This window comes from Pristis pectinata, chromosome 27 (genome assembly GCF_009764475.1).
Source record: "Pristis pectinata isolate sPriPec2 chromosome 27, sPriPec2.1.pri, whole genome shotgun sequence".
In the NCBI taxonomy this organism is placed as follows: Eukaryota; Metazoa; Chordata; class Chondrichthyes; order Rhinopristiformes; family Pristidae; genus Pristis; species Pristis pectinata.
The window spans coordinates 31,223,135-31,237,836 of NC_067431.1; the positions used below are offsets into that span (position 1 = coordinate 31,223,135).

The 14,702-nt window shown below is 43.5% G+C and overlaps 1 protein-coding gene across 5 annotated transcripts in view; it reads left to right on the top strand.

Annotated features, from left to right (window-relative positions):
• alg9 (ALG9 alpha-1,2-mannosyltransferase) overlaps positions 1-14,702 on the top strand; it is a 215,026-nt gene that overhangs the window by 65,051 nt on the left and 135,273 nt on the right. For all 5 annotated transcript variants that reach the window (XM_052040052.1, XM_052040051.1, XM_052040048.1 and 2 more), the window contains one exon: positions 4,985-5,139. In XM_052040052.1, coding sequence (XP_051896012.1) covers positions 4,985-5,139 — 155 coding nt within the window. The remainder of the gene's footprint in view (positions 1-4,984; positions 5,140-14,702) is intronic.

Here is a 14,702-nt window from a genome sequence, read left to right on the forward strand (position 1 = left end):
CCCCAGTATTGTTTAATTTTATGTATAATTTCTGTATAATTGATATTCTGAGTGTCTGTACCTACATGCCTGTGATGTTGCTGCAAGCAAGTTTTTCATTGTACTTGTAGCTCATAGTACTTGTGCATGTGACAATAAACTCAGCTTGACTTGTTATCCTCTATTATCATGCAGCATTTTGTTGCCTCTTGTGTTATGAGTCTACTTTTCCCCATATTTACGTAATGCTGTGACTTTGCTTCCTGCTGTTACATTTGGCACCAGTGATTTGCCACACAATATGACCAAATCGAAGAAAGTGGGGACTTTTGCATTCCTACACCTTTTACATCCTTTACAAAGTGTTTGGAAGCACTTTGTAATCAGTGAGGTAGTTTTAAAGTACAGTCACTGTTCTGAAACACAGGAGTCCATCTGTGCACAGCAAGCTCCCACAAACAGTTCTGGTAATCAGATAATTTCTTTTAGTATTGATAGTTGAGAGGTAACTACATGCCCTAATTTGAAATAGTGTCGTAGGATTTGTCAGGATCAGTTGATAAGGTGTTTAACATCAGTTTTCCGTTTTCATCACACTTCATCTGAAAGCTGACACCATCAACACTCGGGCATTCCCTTAGTGTTGCACTGGGAGCGTCAGTGTACGGTTTGTTCCCAGTCTGTGGAGTCGGTCTTCTCAGATGGGGGAGTGTTGCTCAGCGAGCCATAGTGCTCCTTGATGTAAGAGGGCAGTAGGTACTTTTCTATCCCACATCAGCTGCATTAACTAAATCCTGTTTGAAACTTCTCTGATCGACTGGACCTTTCTGGTTATCTCCCACTGCTGAGCTGACATTGACCAGGTATGATGTAAGGAGTTGGTGTTCCCTGTCTGAGGTGGTTGAAGGATAACTGCACAGTCCTGTCGGTTTGACACCATTTTGTACTGGTTTCTTGCAAACTCAGCTTAAAACAAACCTATAAAGGGAAAAAGTTGGGGAAGGTGCCAAGACCTGTTCCATTTGAACATCTTGATGAATATTAAGATTAATGAGAAATATGGGTTTCAAGTTAATGTGTGGCTTGGAGACTCCATGGTGAACATTCATGGAGCCCACCAGAGCAAAATAACCTGGATGTCGGCCAGTCCTGTCCTTACCATGTTCAGTCTGCATTGGCATTCCAGCACAGCAAGCAAAGCAGTTGCTGTTGTATTTAAATCCCTGTTGATAGAGAGTGAGGACAACTCAGAAAATAGAAACTTGCCCCGCACGTCTCCTTTAGACTCCCCCCCCCCACCCCGCAAATCTTAAAAGCAGAGTGATGCACTGTTTAATGTACAGTTTAATGCTGACTCCTGTGAAAGAGCACAGCTTGGGTATCACCTCAAGACTGCTAATGACACTTTGGAATGTAAGGGCCATATTGCATGCACTGGTGAAAAGATCAGCTGTATCCACTGATGGTTCATCTGCAATATTTGGTTATTAGTTGGTTTCTTTGGGCAACTTCTCTCATTCTTTCCAACCTAGTTCTCGTGTGTTCTACAGTATTTTGTAATGAAGCATCTTGCTTGTTCAGTTGAAGTGCACGATGATGCTGGAGGAACTCACCAGGCCAGGCAGCATCCGTGGAGAAATGCAGGTGGTCAATGTTTCGGGTCAGGACCCTTCTTCAGGAGTGAAGATAAGAAAAGGGGAAGCCCAACATATAGGAGGGAATATATTGGGCTTCCCCTTTTTCCTATCTTCAGTCCTGAGCATTTGACTCACTGCTGTTTCCATCCAGTGAGCTAGAATGGTCCCTGAGTGATGAGGACGCCTATCCTGTAGCACCTAGAGTGCCTCGATCACACACCTACAGCTCGAACTACTTTGAACATTGATAATCAGCAACATTTTAGACACCAGTTCAAAAGGACTAAATAATTAAAGAATAAATATGTTTATTTGATAATACATTAAGGGATAGGAATGAATTAAAAACACAGCTCTTTTTCTTCATAAAAAAATAAACCACGGACTTGCACTGGTCTCACTCAAGGTTGATGACCTCATTCAAATGAAGGGGCTGCAGTGCATGCACCAGCCAACACTGGTGTAAAGCTGAGGGGCCGGTTCAGATGTTTGTGCTGTGTCCCTGCCCCATGGACTTTGTGCTTCATTGCTGAACCCATCACCATGTCAGATGTGTTGGCATTTGACCACCAGCTCATCTCTGAACCCTGTGCTGCAGTGTGTTGGTGCAGAGGTCAAACAGCAGTTGACCTGTGAAGAGCACCTCCCAGGATTCTCTAGGTCCTCTGGCAGAAGTGCATTTTGGGTCATTGTTTGGTATTTCATTGGTTCTTGGATTATGCTAGGGGTTTGTACACGTCACACAAAACAACTTCCGGCTTGTTTACAAACTATGCAAACAGATTGACTTCTTAATTGCATCATTGATAAAGTACTTACTGGTATTTGCCCTGTTGGCTTGGTACCAGCGTTTGGGAGTTAACGAAACTTTTGTGTTCGGGATTATAAGTGATGGGTTAGAATGTGCATTATAACTAGGCTGAATTTAATTCATATAGAACCATAGAACAGTACAGCACAATACAGGCCCTTCGGCCCACCATGTTGTGCTGACCTTTAAACCACACCTGAGACTATCTAACCCCTTCCTCCCACATATCCCCCTATTTTAAATTCCTCCATATGCTTATCTAACAACCTCTTGAATTTGACCAACCTACCAGCCTCCACCACCACCCCAGGCAGCGCATTCCATGCCCCAACCACTCTCTGGGTAAAAAACCTCCCTCTGATATCTCCCTTGAACTTCCCACCCATTACTTTAAAGCCATGCCCTCTTGTATTGAGCATTGGTGCCCTGGGAAAGAGGTGCTGGCTGTCTACTCTATCTATTCCTCTTAGTATTTTGTATACCTCTATCATGTCTCCCCTCATCCTCCTCCTCTCCAAAGAGTAAAGCCCTAGCTCCTTTAGCCTCCCCTCATAATCCATACTCTTCAAACCAGGCAGCATCCTGGTAAATCTCCTCTGCACCCTTTCCGACGCTTCCACATCCTTCCTATAATGAGGTGACCAGAACTGGACACAGTACTCCAAGTGTGGTCTAACCAGAGTTTTGTAGAGCTGTATCATTACCTCGCAGCTCTTAAACTCGAGCCCATGACTTATGAGAGCATTTGCAATAATGTTTCTGGATAATTTATTGGAATATTTTCGTGTCTCTATGCTTTTCCTTTCAGTGTGGTCAGTTATTTAGCTGTCACTGTGGGGAGTGGTCTGAAATGGCAATGTGATTGCAGACTACAGAATAGCATTGACTTTTGTGCTTGTTAAGGCTGAACTAGAACTTCCGTTGAATGGTCTAACACCTAGGTCAATAATGAACCCCAGCTTTTGTATGGACATAACTCGGGCAGAGTCCGAGTGGCCTGCAACCCATTCAAGAATTCCGTGAATTCTTAAATTGCAATGATCAGAGCCCAAATGAATTTTACCCAACTGAATATATAAACTCCCCTCTGAAATGAGGAAGAATTTATGGAAGGTTGTGAAATTTTCAAACTCTCCACCACACAGAGCTGTAGATGCCAAACCATTCATATTCAAGGCTGGGGTACCTAGACGTTTAGATCACAGGGAAATCAAATGTGGGAAAATGGAGGTGGGCCAAAGATCTGATCAGATGTGACCGTATTGAATGACAGACTGGGCTGATGAGACTGTGACACATTTTTGTTTCTATATTTCTTCCTCTCGGCCACTAGCTGTGTAACTGGCCATAGCATCACAGCTGAAAAGCTTATTCCCCATGGCTCTCTACATTGTATTCACTGAATCTGTGCAAATTACTCTGAACATTGAGGGTGTATGAAGATCAGAACTTGCTTGACCTGGAGAGTCTAAGACCATCTTGTTTACATATTACGTATTCATCATATTTATGCACCACCCATCAATCTATCAGTTAGTCTGCAGCACATCCAGACATTGTACAAGAAAAACCTCAATGGTATAGGGCTGTAAAAACCATTGGTCTAAAGGAATTAGTTCCTCCTAAGCATGATACATGCATTATGTACCAAGTCTTGTATTACTCATCTACATCACAGCATATTTTTTCCAAAGGAATTCTGTCTTATCAGAAGTTGAATTAATTAAGAAAAAACAGACAAATACTGACAATACTTAGCAGGTTCGACAGCATCTGTGGAGAGAGAACTGTTCAATGTTTCAGGTCTGTGACCCTTCAACAGAATTAACTGAGATGTTGCTTTCATCTGCCTCTAGATTCTGCTCTGTAGAATGATCACTCACTGAAGTATCCTTTCCATTCAATATAACAGAGAAATTCCATTTAAAAGTTAAATACTGAGTTGATCACAAAGCAGCAATCACAGCAACAATTGTGTAATCCTGAATTTGTGCATTGTAATAAATGTATAATCCTGCACACTGTTAGGTGAAAGTTTTATTAAGATAAGATCTTTATTAGTCACATGTACATTGAAACACACAGTGAAATACATCTTTTGCGTAGTGATTTTTGGGGGGCAGCCCGCAAGTGTCGCCACGCTTTCGGCACCAACATAACATGCCCATAACTTCCTAACCTGTACGTCTTTGGAATGTGGGAGGAAACTGGAGCACCTGGCGGAAACCCACACAGACACGGGGAGAACGTACAAACTCCTTGCAGACAGTGGCCGGATTTGAACCTGGGTCGCTGGCGCTGTAAAGCATTATGCTAACCACTATGCAACCATGCCTGGTTATCAGAACATTGTTGTGGAAAGGCCTTTTGATATTGCACTGGAATGTGTGCCTTGCATCTTGCAATTATTTAAGAATAAAGAAAGTGCAAGTTTGTTGCATCAAATTAAGAGTTGTACCTGAAGATTCTTTTGATCAACTGTTCTTTATAAGTACCTCTCTGAATTTCTGCTGTGTTTTTGCTATAATGTCCCTCTCTCTCTCTCTCTCTCTCGTAGTGCACAATCTTGGCCGTCCTTATTGGCTGACCCTTTCACCAATGTACATCTGGATTCTGATCTTCTTCACTCGACCACATAAAGAAGAACGCTTCCTTTTTCCCATCTACCCGCTCTTCTGCCTCTGTGGGGCAGTGGCCCTCTCTGCGTTACAGGTTAGTAGCTGAATATTTAGTCTGATCTCTGTCTATTCTCTCCTTATTTGGATGAGATTTTAAGATGAAATTGAGAAGCACCTGATTTCTTTGAATCCATAAGATCCCATTGCACCATTTCAAAAAGAGCAAGGGGGCAGATATTTGTCATCCAATATTCCAACAGGTCATGTGATTTATTATTTCCTTTCCATTGGTGAGAATTTGCTGAGCAGAAATTGGCTGCAATGGTTTCTATAATCGGTTGTAATTGCACATTGAAGTTATTTGCTGCGATAAAAATGGTTGGGATATCCTAAGGACTGAAAGTTGCTGTAAATCGACGTACGCTAGTGTAGTGGGATAGCACGGTGGCACAAGCAATTAATGCTGGCTCTTCCCTGACCTTGTAGTGTCTGCAGACTTTACATTCTCTGAGTGCTCTGGTGTCCTCCAGCTTCTGAAGGATGTGCTGGTAAGTTCATTGGCTTCTACAAATTCCCCTTTAGTGTAGATAAATCGCAAAAAAACCAGAGGAGTTGATGGGTAGGTGGGATGCAGGGCCACAAGGAAATAAGGAGGGAACGGTGCTCCATTTGGAGAAAAAGGGCTGAATGGCCTCCTCCTGTGTCATGGGTCAGGAACTGGATGATTTGTCCGTGATCTGATGCAAAGGAATTGTCTCCCCAGGAATATATTTATGTTAACCCTGTAGATTATTTTTATCCCCTAATTCTCCTCGTATGTTTCTGTAATGTGTCTGGTCGTGGACGTGAACATGGACATCTGTTCACTGCGATGATCACTGCGTGGTGGTTGGGAAGAAGAACCTCCACTGCCCAACCTTTGCTGCCCTCTTTTATCATAGTGGGGAGTAATTTTTCATCCTGTCTCCAATTAATCTTTGGTGCACACGTGGATTCCTAAACAGGAGTATTGCATTGTGGGAACTGTGTCACTTTGTTGCCTGGGTTTCTGACTTTTCTTTCAGTATGTGTTCACGTTCTTGGTCAGAAATGAGCTTGACCACCCAGCACCCAGCTGTTAGTAAATGGAGGTGTAAGACCAGAGGTCATAGGTTTAAGGTGAAGAGTCAGAAGGTTAGAGGGGATCCAAGGAAAATGTTTTTCACTCAGAAGGGGGGTGGAATCTGGGATGCATTCCCCGAGGAAGAGGTGGGTGACAGGTACTGTCACAGTAGCTGAAATGTATTGAGGTGAGCACTGAATCACCAAGGCAGAGTAGGCCACAGCTACTGATAAATGGATCAGTGTGGATGTGTGCTTGTTGGTCGGCATAGACATGATGGGCCGAAGGGCCATATGACTCTGAGGCTTGTAATGTTGGTTTATTTTGACATTCTGACATCTTTGTCATCACCTGCTGATATCAACTTGTTTCAGATTTTGAACTTGTGTCTGGAGTATTATTCCTGACCTCTAGGTTAGCTACAGCCCAGTAATGTAACGGATCACCTCCTTCAACAGCTGGAAACTGCTCCCTGAGTCTGTTCACCGAGAAGAAAATTCACCAACAGTACAAGTGGTTGGCAAACTGTAGAGGTGGGTTAAGGAATTCTGCATAAAGGCAGAGGTTTGCATTTAAATAGCACCTTCATGATATCTCAGAGCATTTTAAGCCAACAAGTAACTTTTTGAACTGTTGTAATGCAGGGAATTAAACAGTTAATTTGGCACAGTAAGATCCCATGGGCAGCGGCATGATGATGACCAGGGTATCAGTGTGAGTGAAGTTAGTTGAGGGAGAATATTGGTCAGGACGCTGGTCAGGGCAGGCACGGTAGTGTAGTGGTTAGCATAACACTATTACAGCGCCAGCGACCCGGGTTCAATTCTGGCCGCTGTCTGTAAGCAGTTTGTATGTTCTCCCCGTGACTGCGTGGGTTTCCTCCGGGTGCTCCGGTTTCCTCCCACATTCCAAAAACATATGGGTTAGGAAGTTGTGGGCATGCTATGTTGGCGCCGGAAGCGTGGCGACACTTGCGGGCTGCCCCCAGAACACTCTACGCAAAAGATGCATTTCAGTGTGTGTTTCAATGTACGTGTGACTAATAAAGATATCTTAAATCCCTCAATCATCTTCAAAAAGTACTGTGGGATCTTTGGCATCTAGCTCTGAGGCCAGATGGGGTCTGAGTTTAATGTCTCATGCAAGAGGCCCTTTCTCCTGTGCCAGTGGAGAGTGCTGTGTTGTCTACCCTGTGATGAGACACTGAGTGCTTCCCACTTACTGCTACGACCAGGGTACTCTGACTTTAGTCCGGTGGCCAAGACCTCTGTAATTTCAGCCCTCTGAGACTTCTGCACTGCTGCAGTTCTGGCCTGGTGCCCAACCCAAGCTTTTCCCTCCACAACTGGAAGTCATGTGTTCACTTGCCAAAAAGCCTGAAAGCATATATCCCACCAGGCTCAAGGACAGCTTCTACCCCGCTGTTGTAAGACTGTTGAATGGTTCCCTAGTATGATAAGATGGACTCTTGACCTCACAATCTACCTTGTTATGACCTTGCACCTTATTGTCTGCCTGCACTGCACTCTCTCTGTAGCTGTGACACTTTACTCTGCATTCTGTATTGTACTACCTCAATGCACTGTGTAATGAATGGATCTGTACAATTGGTATGCAAGACAAGTTTTTCATTGTACTCAGTACAAGTTTTTCACTGTACCTCGGTACATGGGACAATAATAAACCAATTCCAATACCAAAACATTAAACTTGGAAATTCCCTCCTTAAAACCCTCACTGCCTCTCAGTTCATCGTTGACCCTTATTAAAACTAACCTCTCGAACAAACTTTTGTCATCCATGCTAATATCTCTCTGTGTAATTTTGTTTTATAATGTTCTGAGGGGTGTCTTGCAACATTTTGCTTTGTATAAAGTCTTATCTAAGTGAAGGATATTTATAAGAAGAAACAAAATATGAGCTAAATGATTGCAGGATGTGATCTTGAAAATAATGCAGTACAAAATGTGGAATTGCTTTATATCAGAGAACTTCACTCTCCCAGGACACAATTCTCCCCAAATTCTATTATTTAATGTGTCGCTATTCCCACCTCCATCATCCCATTACCTAACCCAGCTGCTTCAAACACTCTACTTTGGCTGCCGTATTTTCTGAAAGTTGGATCAACAAGACCAGAGTCCTGGAGGCCCATTTGTTGTGGCAGAGATCAACTAATAATCCACGTTGCATAATCCACTGAATCGGTGACCACCTGAATTCTAACTCTGTCCCTAAAGGTGTTGATTTTGTTGGGAAATGATGGGCCCTGTGTTTCTCTTCATCACTAGTTTTGTGGATTGACAACTTGAAGGACACTTCGGAAAGTGCTGCAGACATTGTAGAGAGAGGTTCTGCCACCAGGTGGTTTTCATGGACACACAGGGGAAACCAGATGGCTACATTTGACAACCATGTGCACTTATATAGTGCCTTTAATGTGGACAAAAATCCAGAAGTGCCCTTGGAGAGTCACAGTTGGAAATAGGGCAGGTAACCAAAAGCTAAATCAAAATGGTAAGTTTGAAGGACCCTCTTAAAAGTGTAAAAAGGAAATTAGGGGGATCTTCCAGACCATCACCACCCCTCTGTTCATTGTCGACACTTATTAAAATTAACCTCCGGAACAAGCTTTTGTCATCCATGCTAACATCCGTCTTTGTGGAGCTGTATTGAATTTTGTTTTATAACAGCTCTAAGATGTGTCTTGCCACATTTACCATTGTGTATCTAAGTGTAAGGTGTTCATAAGGAGAAACAAAATATCAGGTTGTGAGCTAAATGATTGCAGGATGTGATCTTGAATTCAAGGGGGAGGGGGAATCCAGAACCAGTGCAGCGGGGGGGAGTCAGATCACATGTAAAAAATAGAGCAGGCAAGTCCAGTGGGCAGAGCAGACAGAGGCCAGAGGGGCACTGTGAGAGGGCCGGTAAGTTTAACTGCATTTACCTTAATACAGGGAAGCTCACTGGTGAGGCGGATGAGCTGAGAGTGTGGATCAGTACGGGGGAATTATGATATTGTTGCAATCACAGAACCGTGTTTGAGGGAAGGGCAGGACTGGCAGCTTGGTGTTCTGGGGTATAGATACTTCAGGTGCTTCAGAGGGGATACAGAAAGGGAAGGGGTGTTCCCCATAAATCAGGGAGAACATTACAGAAGTACTCAGGGATGATGTCCTGGAGAGATTGGCCAATGAGCCTACATGGGTGGAATTTAGGAATAAGATAGTGGTGATCACTTTGCAGGGGTTAATTATAGGCCTCCCATTGGTCAGCAGGAATTAAAAGAACAGATAAGTAGGCAGAGAACAGTAAGGTATAAAAGGAATGGGGTTGTAGCAGTGGGGAACTTTAACTCTCCCAATATTGAGTAGGATTGCTTTCATGCAAGGGATCTAGATGGGATGGAATTCAAGAGGAGTTTTTGAAGCAGTTTGTAGGGAGTCCTACCAGAGAAGGGTGTGTATTTGACCCCAGGAACAAGGGTGGACATATGATAGAAGTGTCTGTGCAGGAACCCTTTGGAAACAGTGACCATAGTTCGGTAAGTTTCAGGCTAGTCATGGAAAAGGGCAAGGTTGGTCCTCGGGATAGGTGGTAACCAGTAGGTATACGACAGGACTGGGGAAGGTTGGTCCTCGGGATAGGCTGTAACCTGGTCGGTGTACGACAGGACCTTGGGGAAGGTGGTCCTCGGGATAGGCTGTAACCTGGTCGGTGTACGACAGGACTGGGAAGTAAATCGGGAGCAGCTACTGGAGCGGAAAATGACATCGGAGGGTCCAGAATGTCCCTTGTAAGGGTGAGGAGCAAAGATGGTGAGGTGAGGGAACCTTGGTAAATGAAGGATATTGAAGGTTTGATCAGGGAACAGGATGTTGGTATCGATGGAGATGCTTGAGTTGGGCAGTTGGGGGCATGGTGGCAGATGGAATTTAATCCAGACAAGTGTGAAGTAATGCATTTTGAGTCATCAAATACCAACAGGACATGTGTAGGGACCCCGGGAGTGTTGATGTCCAGAAGGACGTTCTTGCTCCCTGAAGGTGGTGACACAGATGGATAGGGCAGTGAATAGGGCATTTAGCAGGCTTGCCTTCATAGGCTGAGGCATTGATTATAAGAGTTGGGACATCACCTTGCAGCTGTACAAAACATTGGTCAGGTTGCACTTGGAGTGTTGTGCACGGTTCTGGTCACCACACTACACAAGGATGTGGTAGCAATAGAGACAGTGCAGAAGAGATTCACCAGGATGTTGCCCACAATGGAAGGCTTTATTTATAAGGAGAGCTTGGATAGGCTGGGTTCATTCTTACTGGAGCGTAGGAGGCTGAAGCGTGACTATAGAGGTTTATAAAATCATGAGGAGGCACAGATAGAGTGAATATTCATTGTCTCTTTTTCCTGAGCAGGGGATTCTTGAACTAGAGGGCACGGGTTTAAGGTGAGAGGGGACAAATTTAAAGGAGGTCGGAGAGGTATGTTTTTCCACGCAGGGTGGTGGGTACCTGGAATGAGCTGTCAGAGGAGGTGGTGGAGGTGGATACAGTTGCAGCATTTAAAAGGCATTTGGACAGGTGCATTGGATAGGAAAGGTGTTGAGGAATATGGGCCAAATGCGGGCAAATGGGGTTAGTATAGGTGGACTTCATGGTCAGCATGGACAAATTGGGCCGAAGGGCCCATTTCTGTGTTGTACAAGTCTGTGAAAAGAGAGTTAATGAAGGGTTTTGGACCTGGAACATTAACTCTGTTTCTCACTCCACTGCGTTACCTGCTGAATGCTTCTGGCATTTTCTGGTTTTGATTTTGATTTGTAGCATCTGCAGTTTTTTTGTTTTCATTCACACTTTTTAATGTTAGGTTTTATAGTTAGTGAGCTTTTGATTTGTGACTTTTCAGTTATTAAATAACCACAGGACCTGCATGCTGATCCAACTGATGGTGAATGGAGCCTCATTCATGTTTATTGCCTTGTCTGAACTAATCACCTAATCCCTGGCTTAGTTTTATTAATTTTGCTTCCTGAGTTGTCTGTGTTCATGTGTCCCAATGTATCCCACCCTGTGACAGTGAGTTACTGACACTGTCCAAAGTCCACAGACCACAAGATCCAAATTAGTGACCTAAATCAGAAACACGAGGGCCCAGCACAGTTTTCAAGACACAGGAAATATCCACCCAAGTAGAATTACCCGGATATTCCCCAGTGAGGAACGCTGTGCTGTAACGTGGTCAGTGGCCGCTGTCATCAGGAAGAATTTAGAAGGCAGTGTCTAAATCTGACTGAGGACTGAGTTTAAAAGTCCCCAAAAAATTGAATTCAAGGACAGTCAGGATGAAATGCACTGCAGTGACACAAAACCAAAATGTGACCATGTGTTCAATTATTAAATTGAGCTTTCAGTCATTGAACTCAAAAAATGCATGAAAAATGAGGTGATGAATATTTTATGTTGCACTTTTATTATGTTTTGGAATGTCTTGAGTTTGGCTCAAATTAGGAATGAACAAGCTGTCCAGGAAGAAGTCTTCTACAAGCATTTGTAGAACAAGGGGGGGGGGGGTCATCACACTCTGAACCCACATGGCCTGCAACTTGGCATTAACTGTTTTTCAATCAATTTTAGCCCATGTACATGTTCATTGGTACAGTCGTACTCCCATCTCCACACTTTGCAGCACAGTAATTGTGGGTGCTGCCATACAACATTCATTCCACTCCTAATGTGTCAGCCTTGGTCATTTGGTTATGGGTTCAGTTCCTGCTTATGTGACTTGAACACCAAGTCTTCAGTGATATTCCAGTGCAGTCTCAGAGTGCTGCACTGTCAGATGTGTAGTCCTTGATGAGATGTTAAACCAATGTAGTTTCACTCTCTCAGATGGATGTAAAAATTCCCATTGCAGAGGAACTACACCTGATGTATTCCCCAGTATTAACTAATCAACAGCTCTAAAGTTATAACATTATCACTACTCTTTGTTCAGCAGTGTCACAGTGAATAAGTTAGAGGACAGAGCCCCAGACTATTGATGTGAAAACATGGATTCAACTCCCACCATGGCAGCTGGGGACTTGAAAATAACAAAATAAATAAAACTGAAATGAAAAGTTAGTGTTAGTAAGGGTGACCAAGAAGCTTAGAGACTGACCTATAAATGACCCCAGACCCACTGCCCTCTGAAATGTTCCTGCTGGCAACAGTTCAGAGGCAATTAGCACAGACCATAGTTACTGACTTTGTCAATGATATGCACATTCCATGGATTAAGTGTTTTGGAAGCACAATTACGACTGACCACTTTCTAAAACATATATGTGAAGCCTTTCGGGGTGAAGAAGCAGCAAATGCTTTAAAACCTGATTTACTGTTGTTGGAATTGTGTTCTGTTTAGCTGAATCCATGTGGTTTAAGTTGGACTCCCCAAGGAGATAACAGCATGAAGGTCACGTTGATATATGATGCAGAGGATTAATGTGTGATCTTCAAACAGCAACAGTAAAATTCACTGTGCACCAAACGTACCAACTTGGAGTTGTATATCACTTTTACACTTTAACAAAGTCCCAAGGGAAATGCAAAACAATTAATGACAGAAATAAATATCGCCTTACCTGAAATGTGCACAGACGAAAGTCTGCAGAAGTTACTGACGTAAATGCCTGAGAAAGCAAAATCCTAGTAGTAACTGCATTCTCTAGTTTTTCAGTAGATTCAATGGGTGCAACATTCAATGATGCATGTCTGCTGGACAATGTGCTCTGGAGGAGCAGGTTCTTCTACCATGATTTCCTTACTTGTATCTGGAGTGGCATCTCCTGCTGACCTTCTAATTACCATGGACGTTTGCATGCAGGCCTGTTCATGTTGTGTTGGTGGAAGTGGGTTGGAGGTTAAAGCACTTTTCCTGGGGAGTGCTTCTTATTCACAATCAGCCTGTGTGCTTTTCCACACAATAACATTGCAGGAGGGATGTGGTTCAGTAATTAAACTGGCCAACATGGAAAGCCAAAAAAACTCACAACATGTTATTAACAAGTAGCTGAAAATATGTAAATTGTTGCAAGTTGGTTCATGCATTCCAAAACTAGAACAAAAAGGGTAAAAACACAGGGATATCTGCCTGAGGGGATGGGATGACATAGTCCAGCGATCTCCCTTTATCTGTCAGACTTGATGCAAGTCTTCGTTCTTTACCCTGCATTGCTGAAATACTGAGATAAGAAGGTCGGCTGATTGAACTGGATGGATGGAATTCTGTGGAACAATCGATTCAAATGCAGGGGAAGAAATCTCTTTCCAGTTCTGTTGCCCATCTGCAGATATGTGTTCATGAGATTTTCCCTGTAAATCAGTCAGCCTACCAGCAAATGACGGAATGTATTCTTGACAGCCTGTCCTGTTGAATAGCAGATTTCTGCAGGGCAAATGGAATCTAACCAGGTGCCAAAGTAACCAAAGTAGACCTTATTAAATGAAAGGAGATCCTGTGCCCTGAAGCATCACAGCATGTTTCAGTGGTAACAGATGTGGATATATCCTGAGACATCGATGGAGATCTGCATACTTACAATCACATTGGAAATTGTAAATTGAATTAAAATAAAATTGAGAAGAATCTTTAAGCCACTGGTTTGGGGCATTAAGTATAAAAGTCGGGAAGTCATGCTGTAGCTGTATAAAACTTTGGGTAGGCCACATTTGGAGTATTGTGTGCAGTTCTGGTTGCTACATTTACAGGAAGGATGTTAGGCTTTGGAGAGGGTGTAGAAGAAGTTCACCAGGATGTTGGTATTGGTTTATTATTGTCACTTGTACCGAGGTACAGTGAAAAACTTGTCTTTCATGCCGTTCGTACAGCTCCATTCATTACACAGTGCATTGAGATAGTACAACGTAAAAGCAATAACAGAATACAGAGTAAAGTGTGACAGCTACAGAGGAAGTGCAGTGCAGGTAGACAATAAAGTGCAAGGTCATAACAAGGTAGATTGTGAGGTCAAGAGTCCATCTCATCGTATAAAGGAACCGTTCAATAGTCATATAACAGCTGGGTAGAAGCTGTCCTTGAGCCTGGTGGTACGTGCCCTCAGGCTCCTGTATCTTCTGCCTGATGGGAGAGGGGAGAAGAGAGAGTGATCCGGGTAGGTGGGTCTTTGATTACGTTGGCTGCTTTACTGAGGCAATGAGATGTATAGACAGAGTCCATGGAGGGGAGGCTGGTTTCCATGATGTGCTGAGCTGTGTCTACAACTCTCTGCAGTTTCTTGTGGTCCCAGACAGAGCAGTTATCATACTAAGCTGTGATGCATCCAGATAGGATACTTTCTGTGGTGCTTTGATAAAAGTTGGTAAGGGTCAAAGGTGACATGCTTTTAGCCTCTTGAGGAAGTAGAGGCGCTGGTGAGCTTTGTCGGCTGTGATGTCTACATAGTTGGACCAGGACAGGCTATTGATGGTTCACTCCTAGGAACTTGAGGCTCTCAGTCCTCTTGACCTGTGCACCATTGATGTAGACAGGTGCATGTACACCACCCCCCCTTC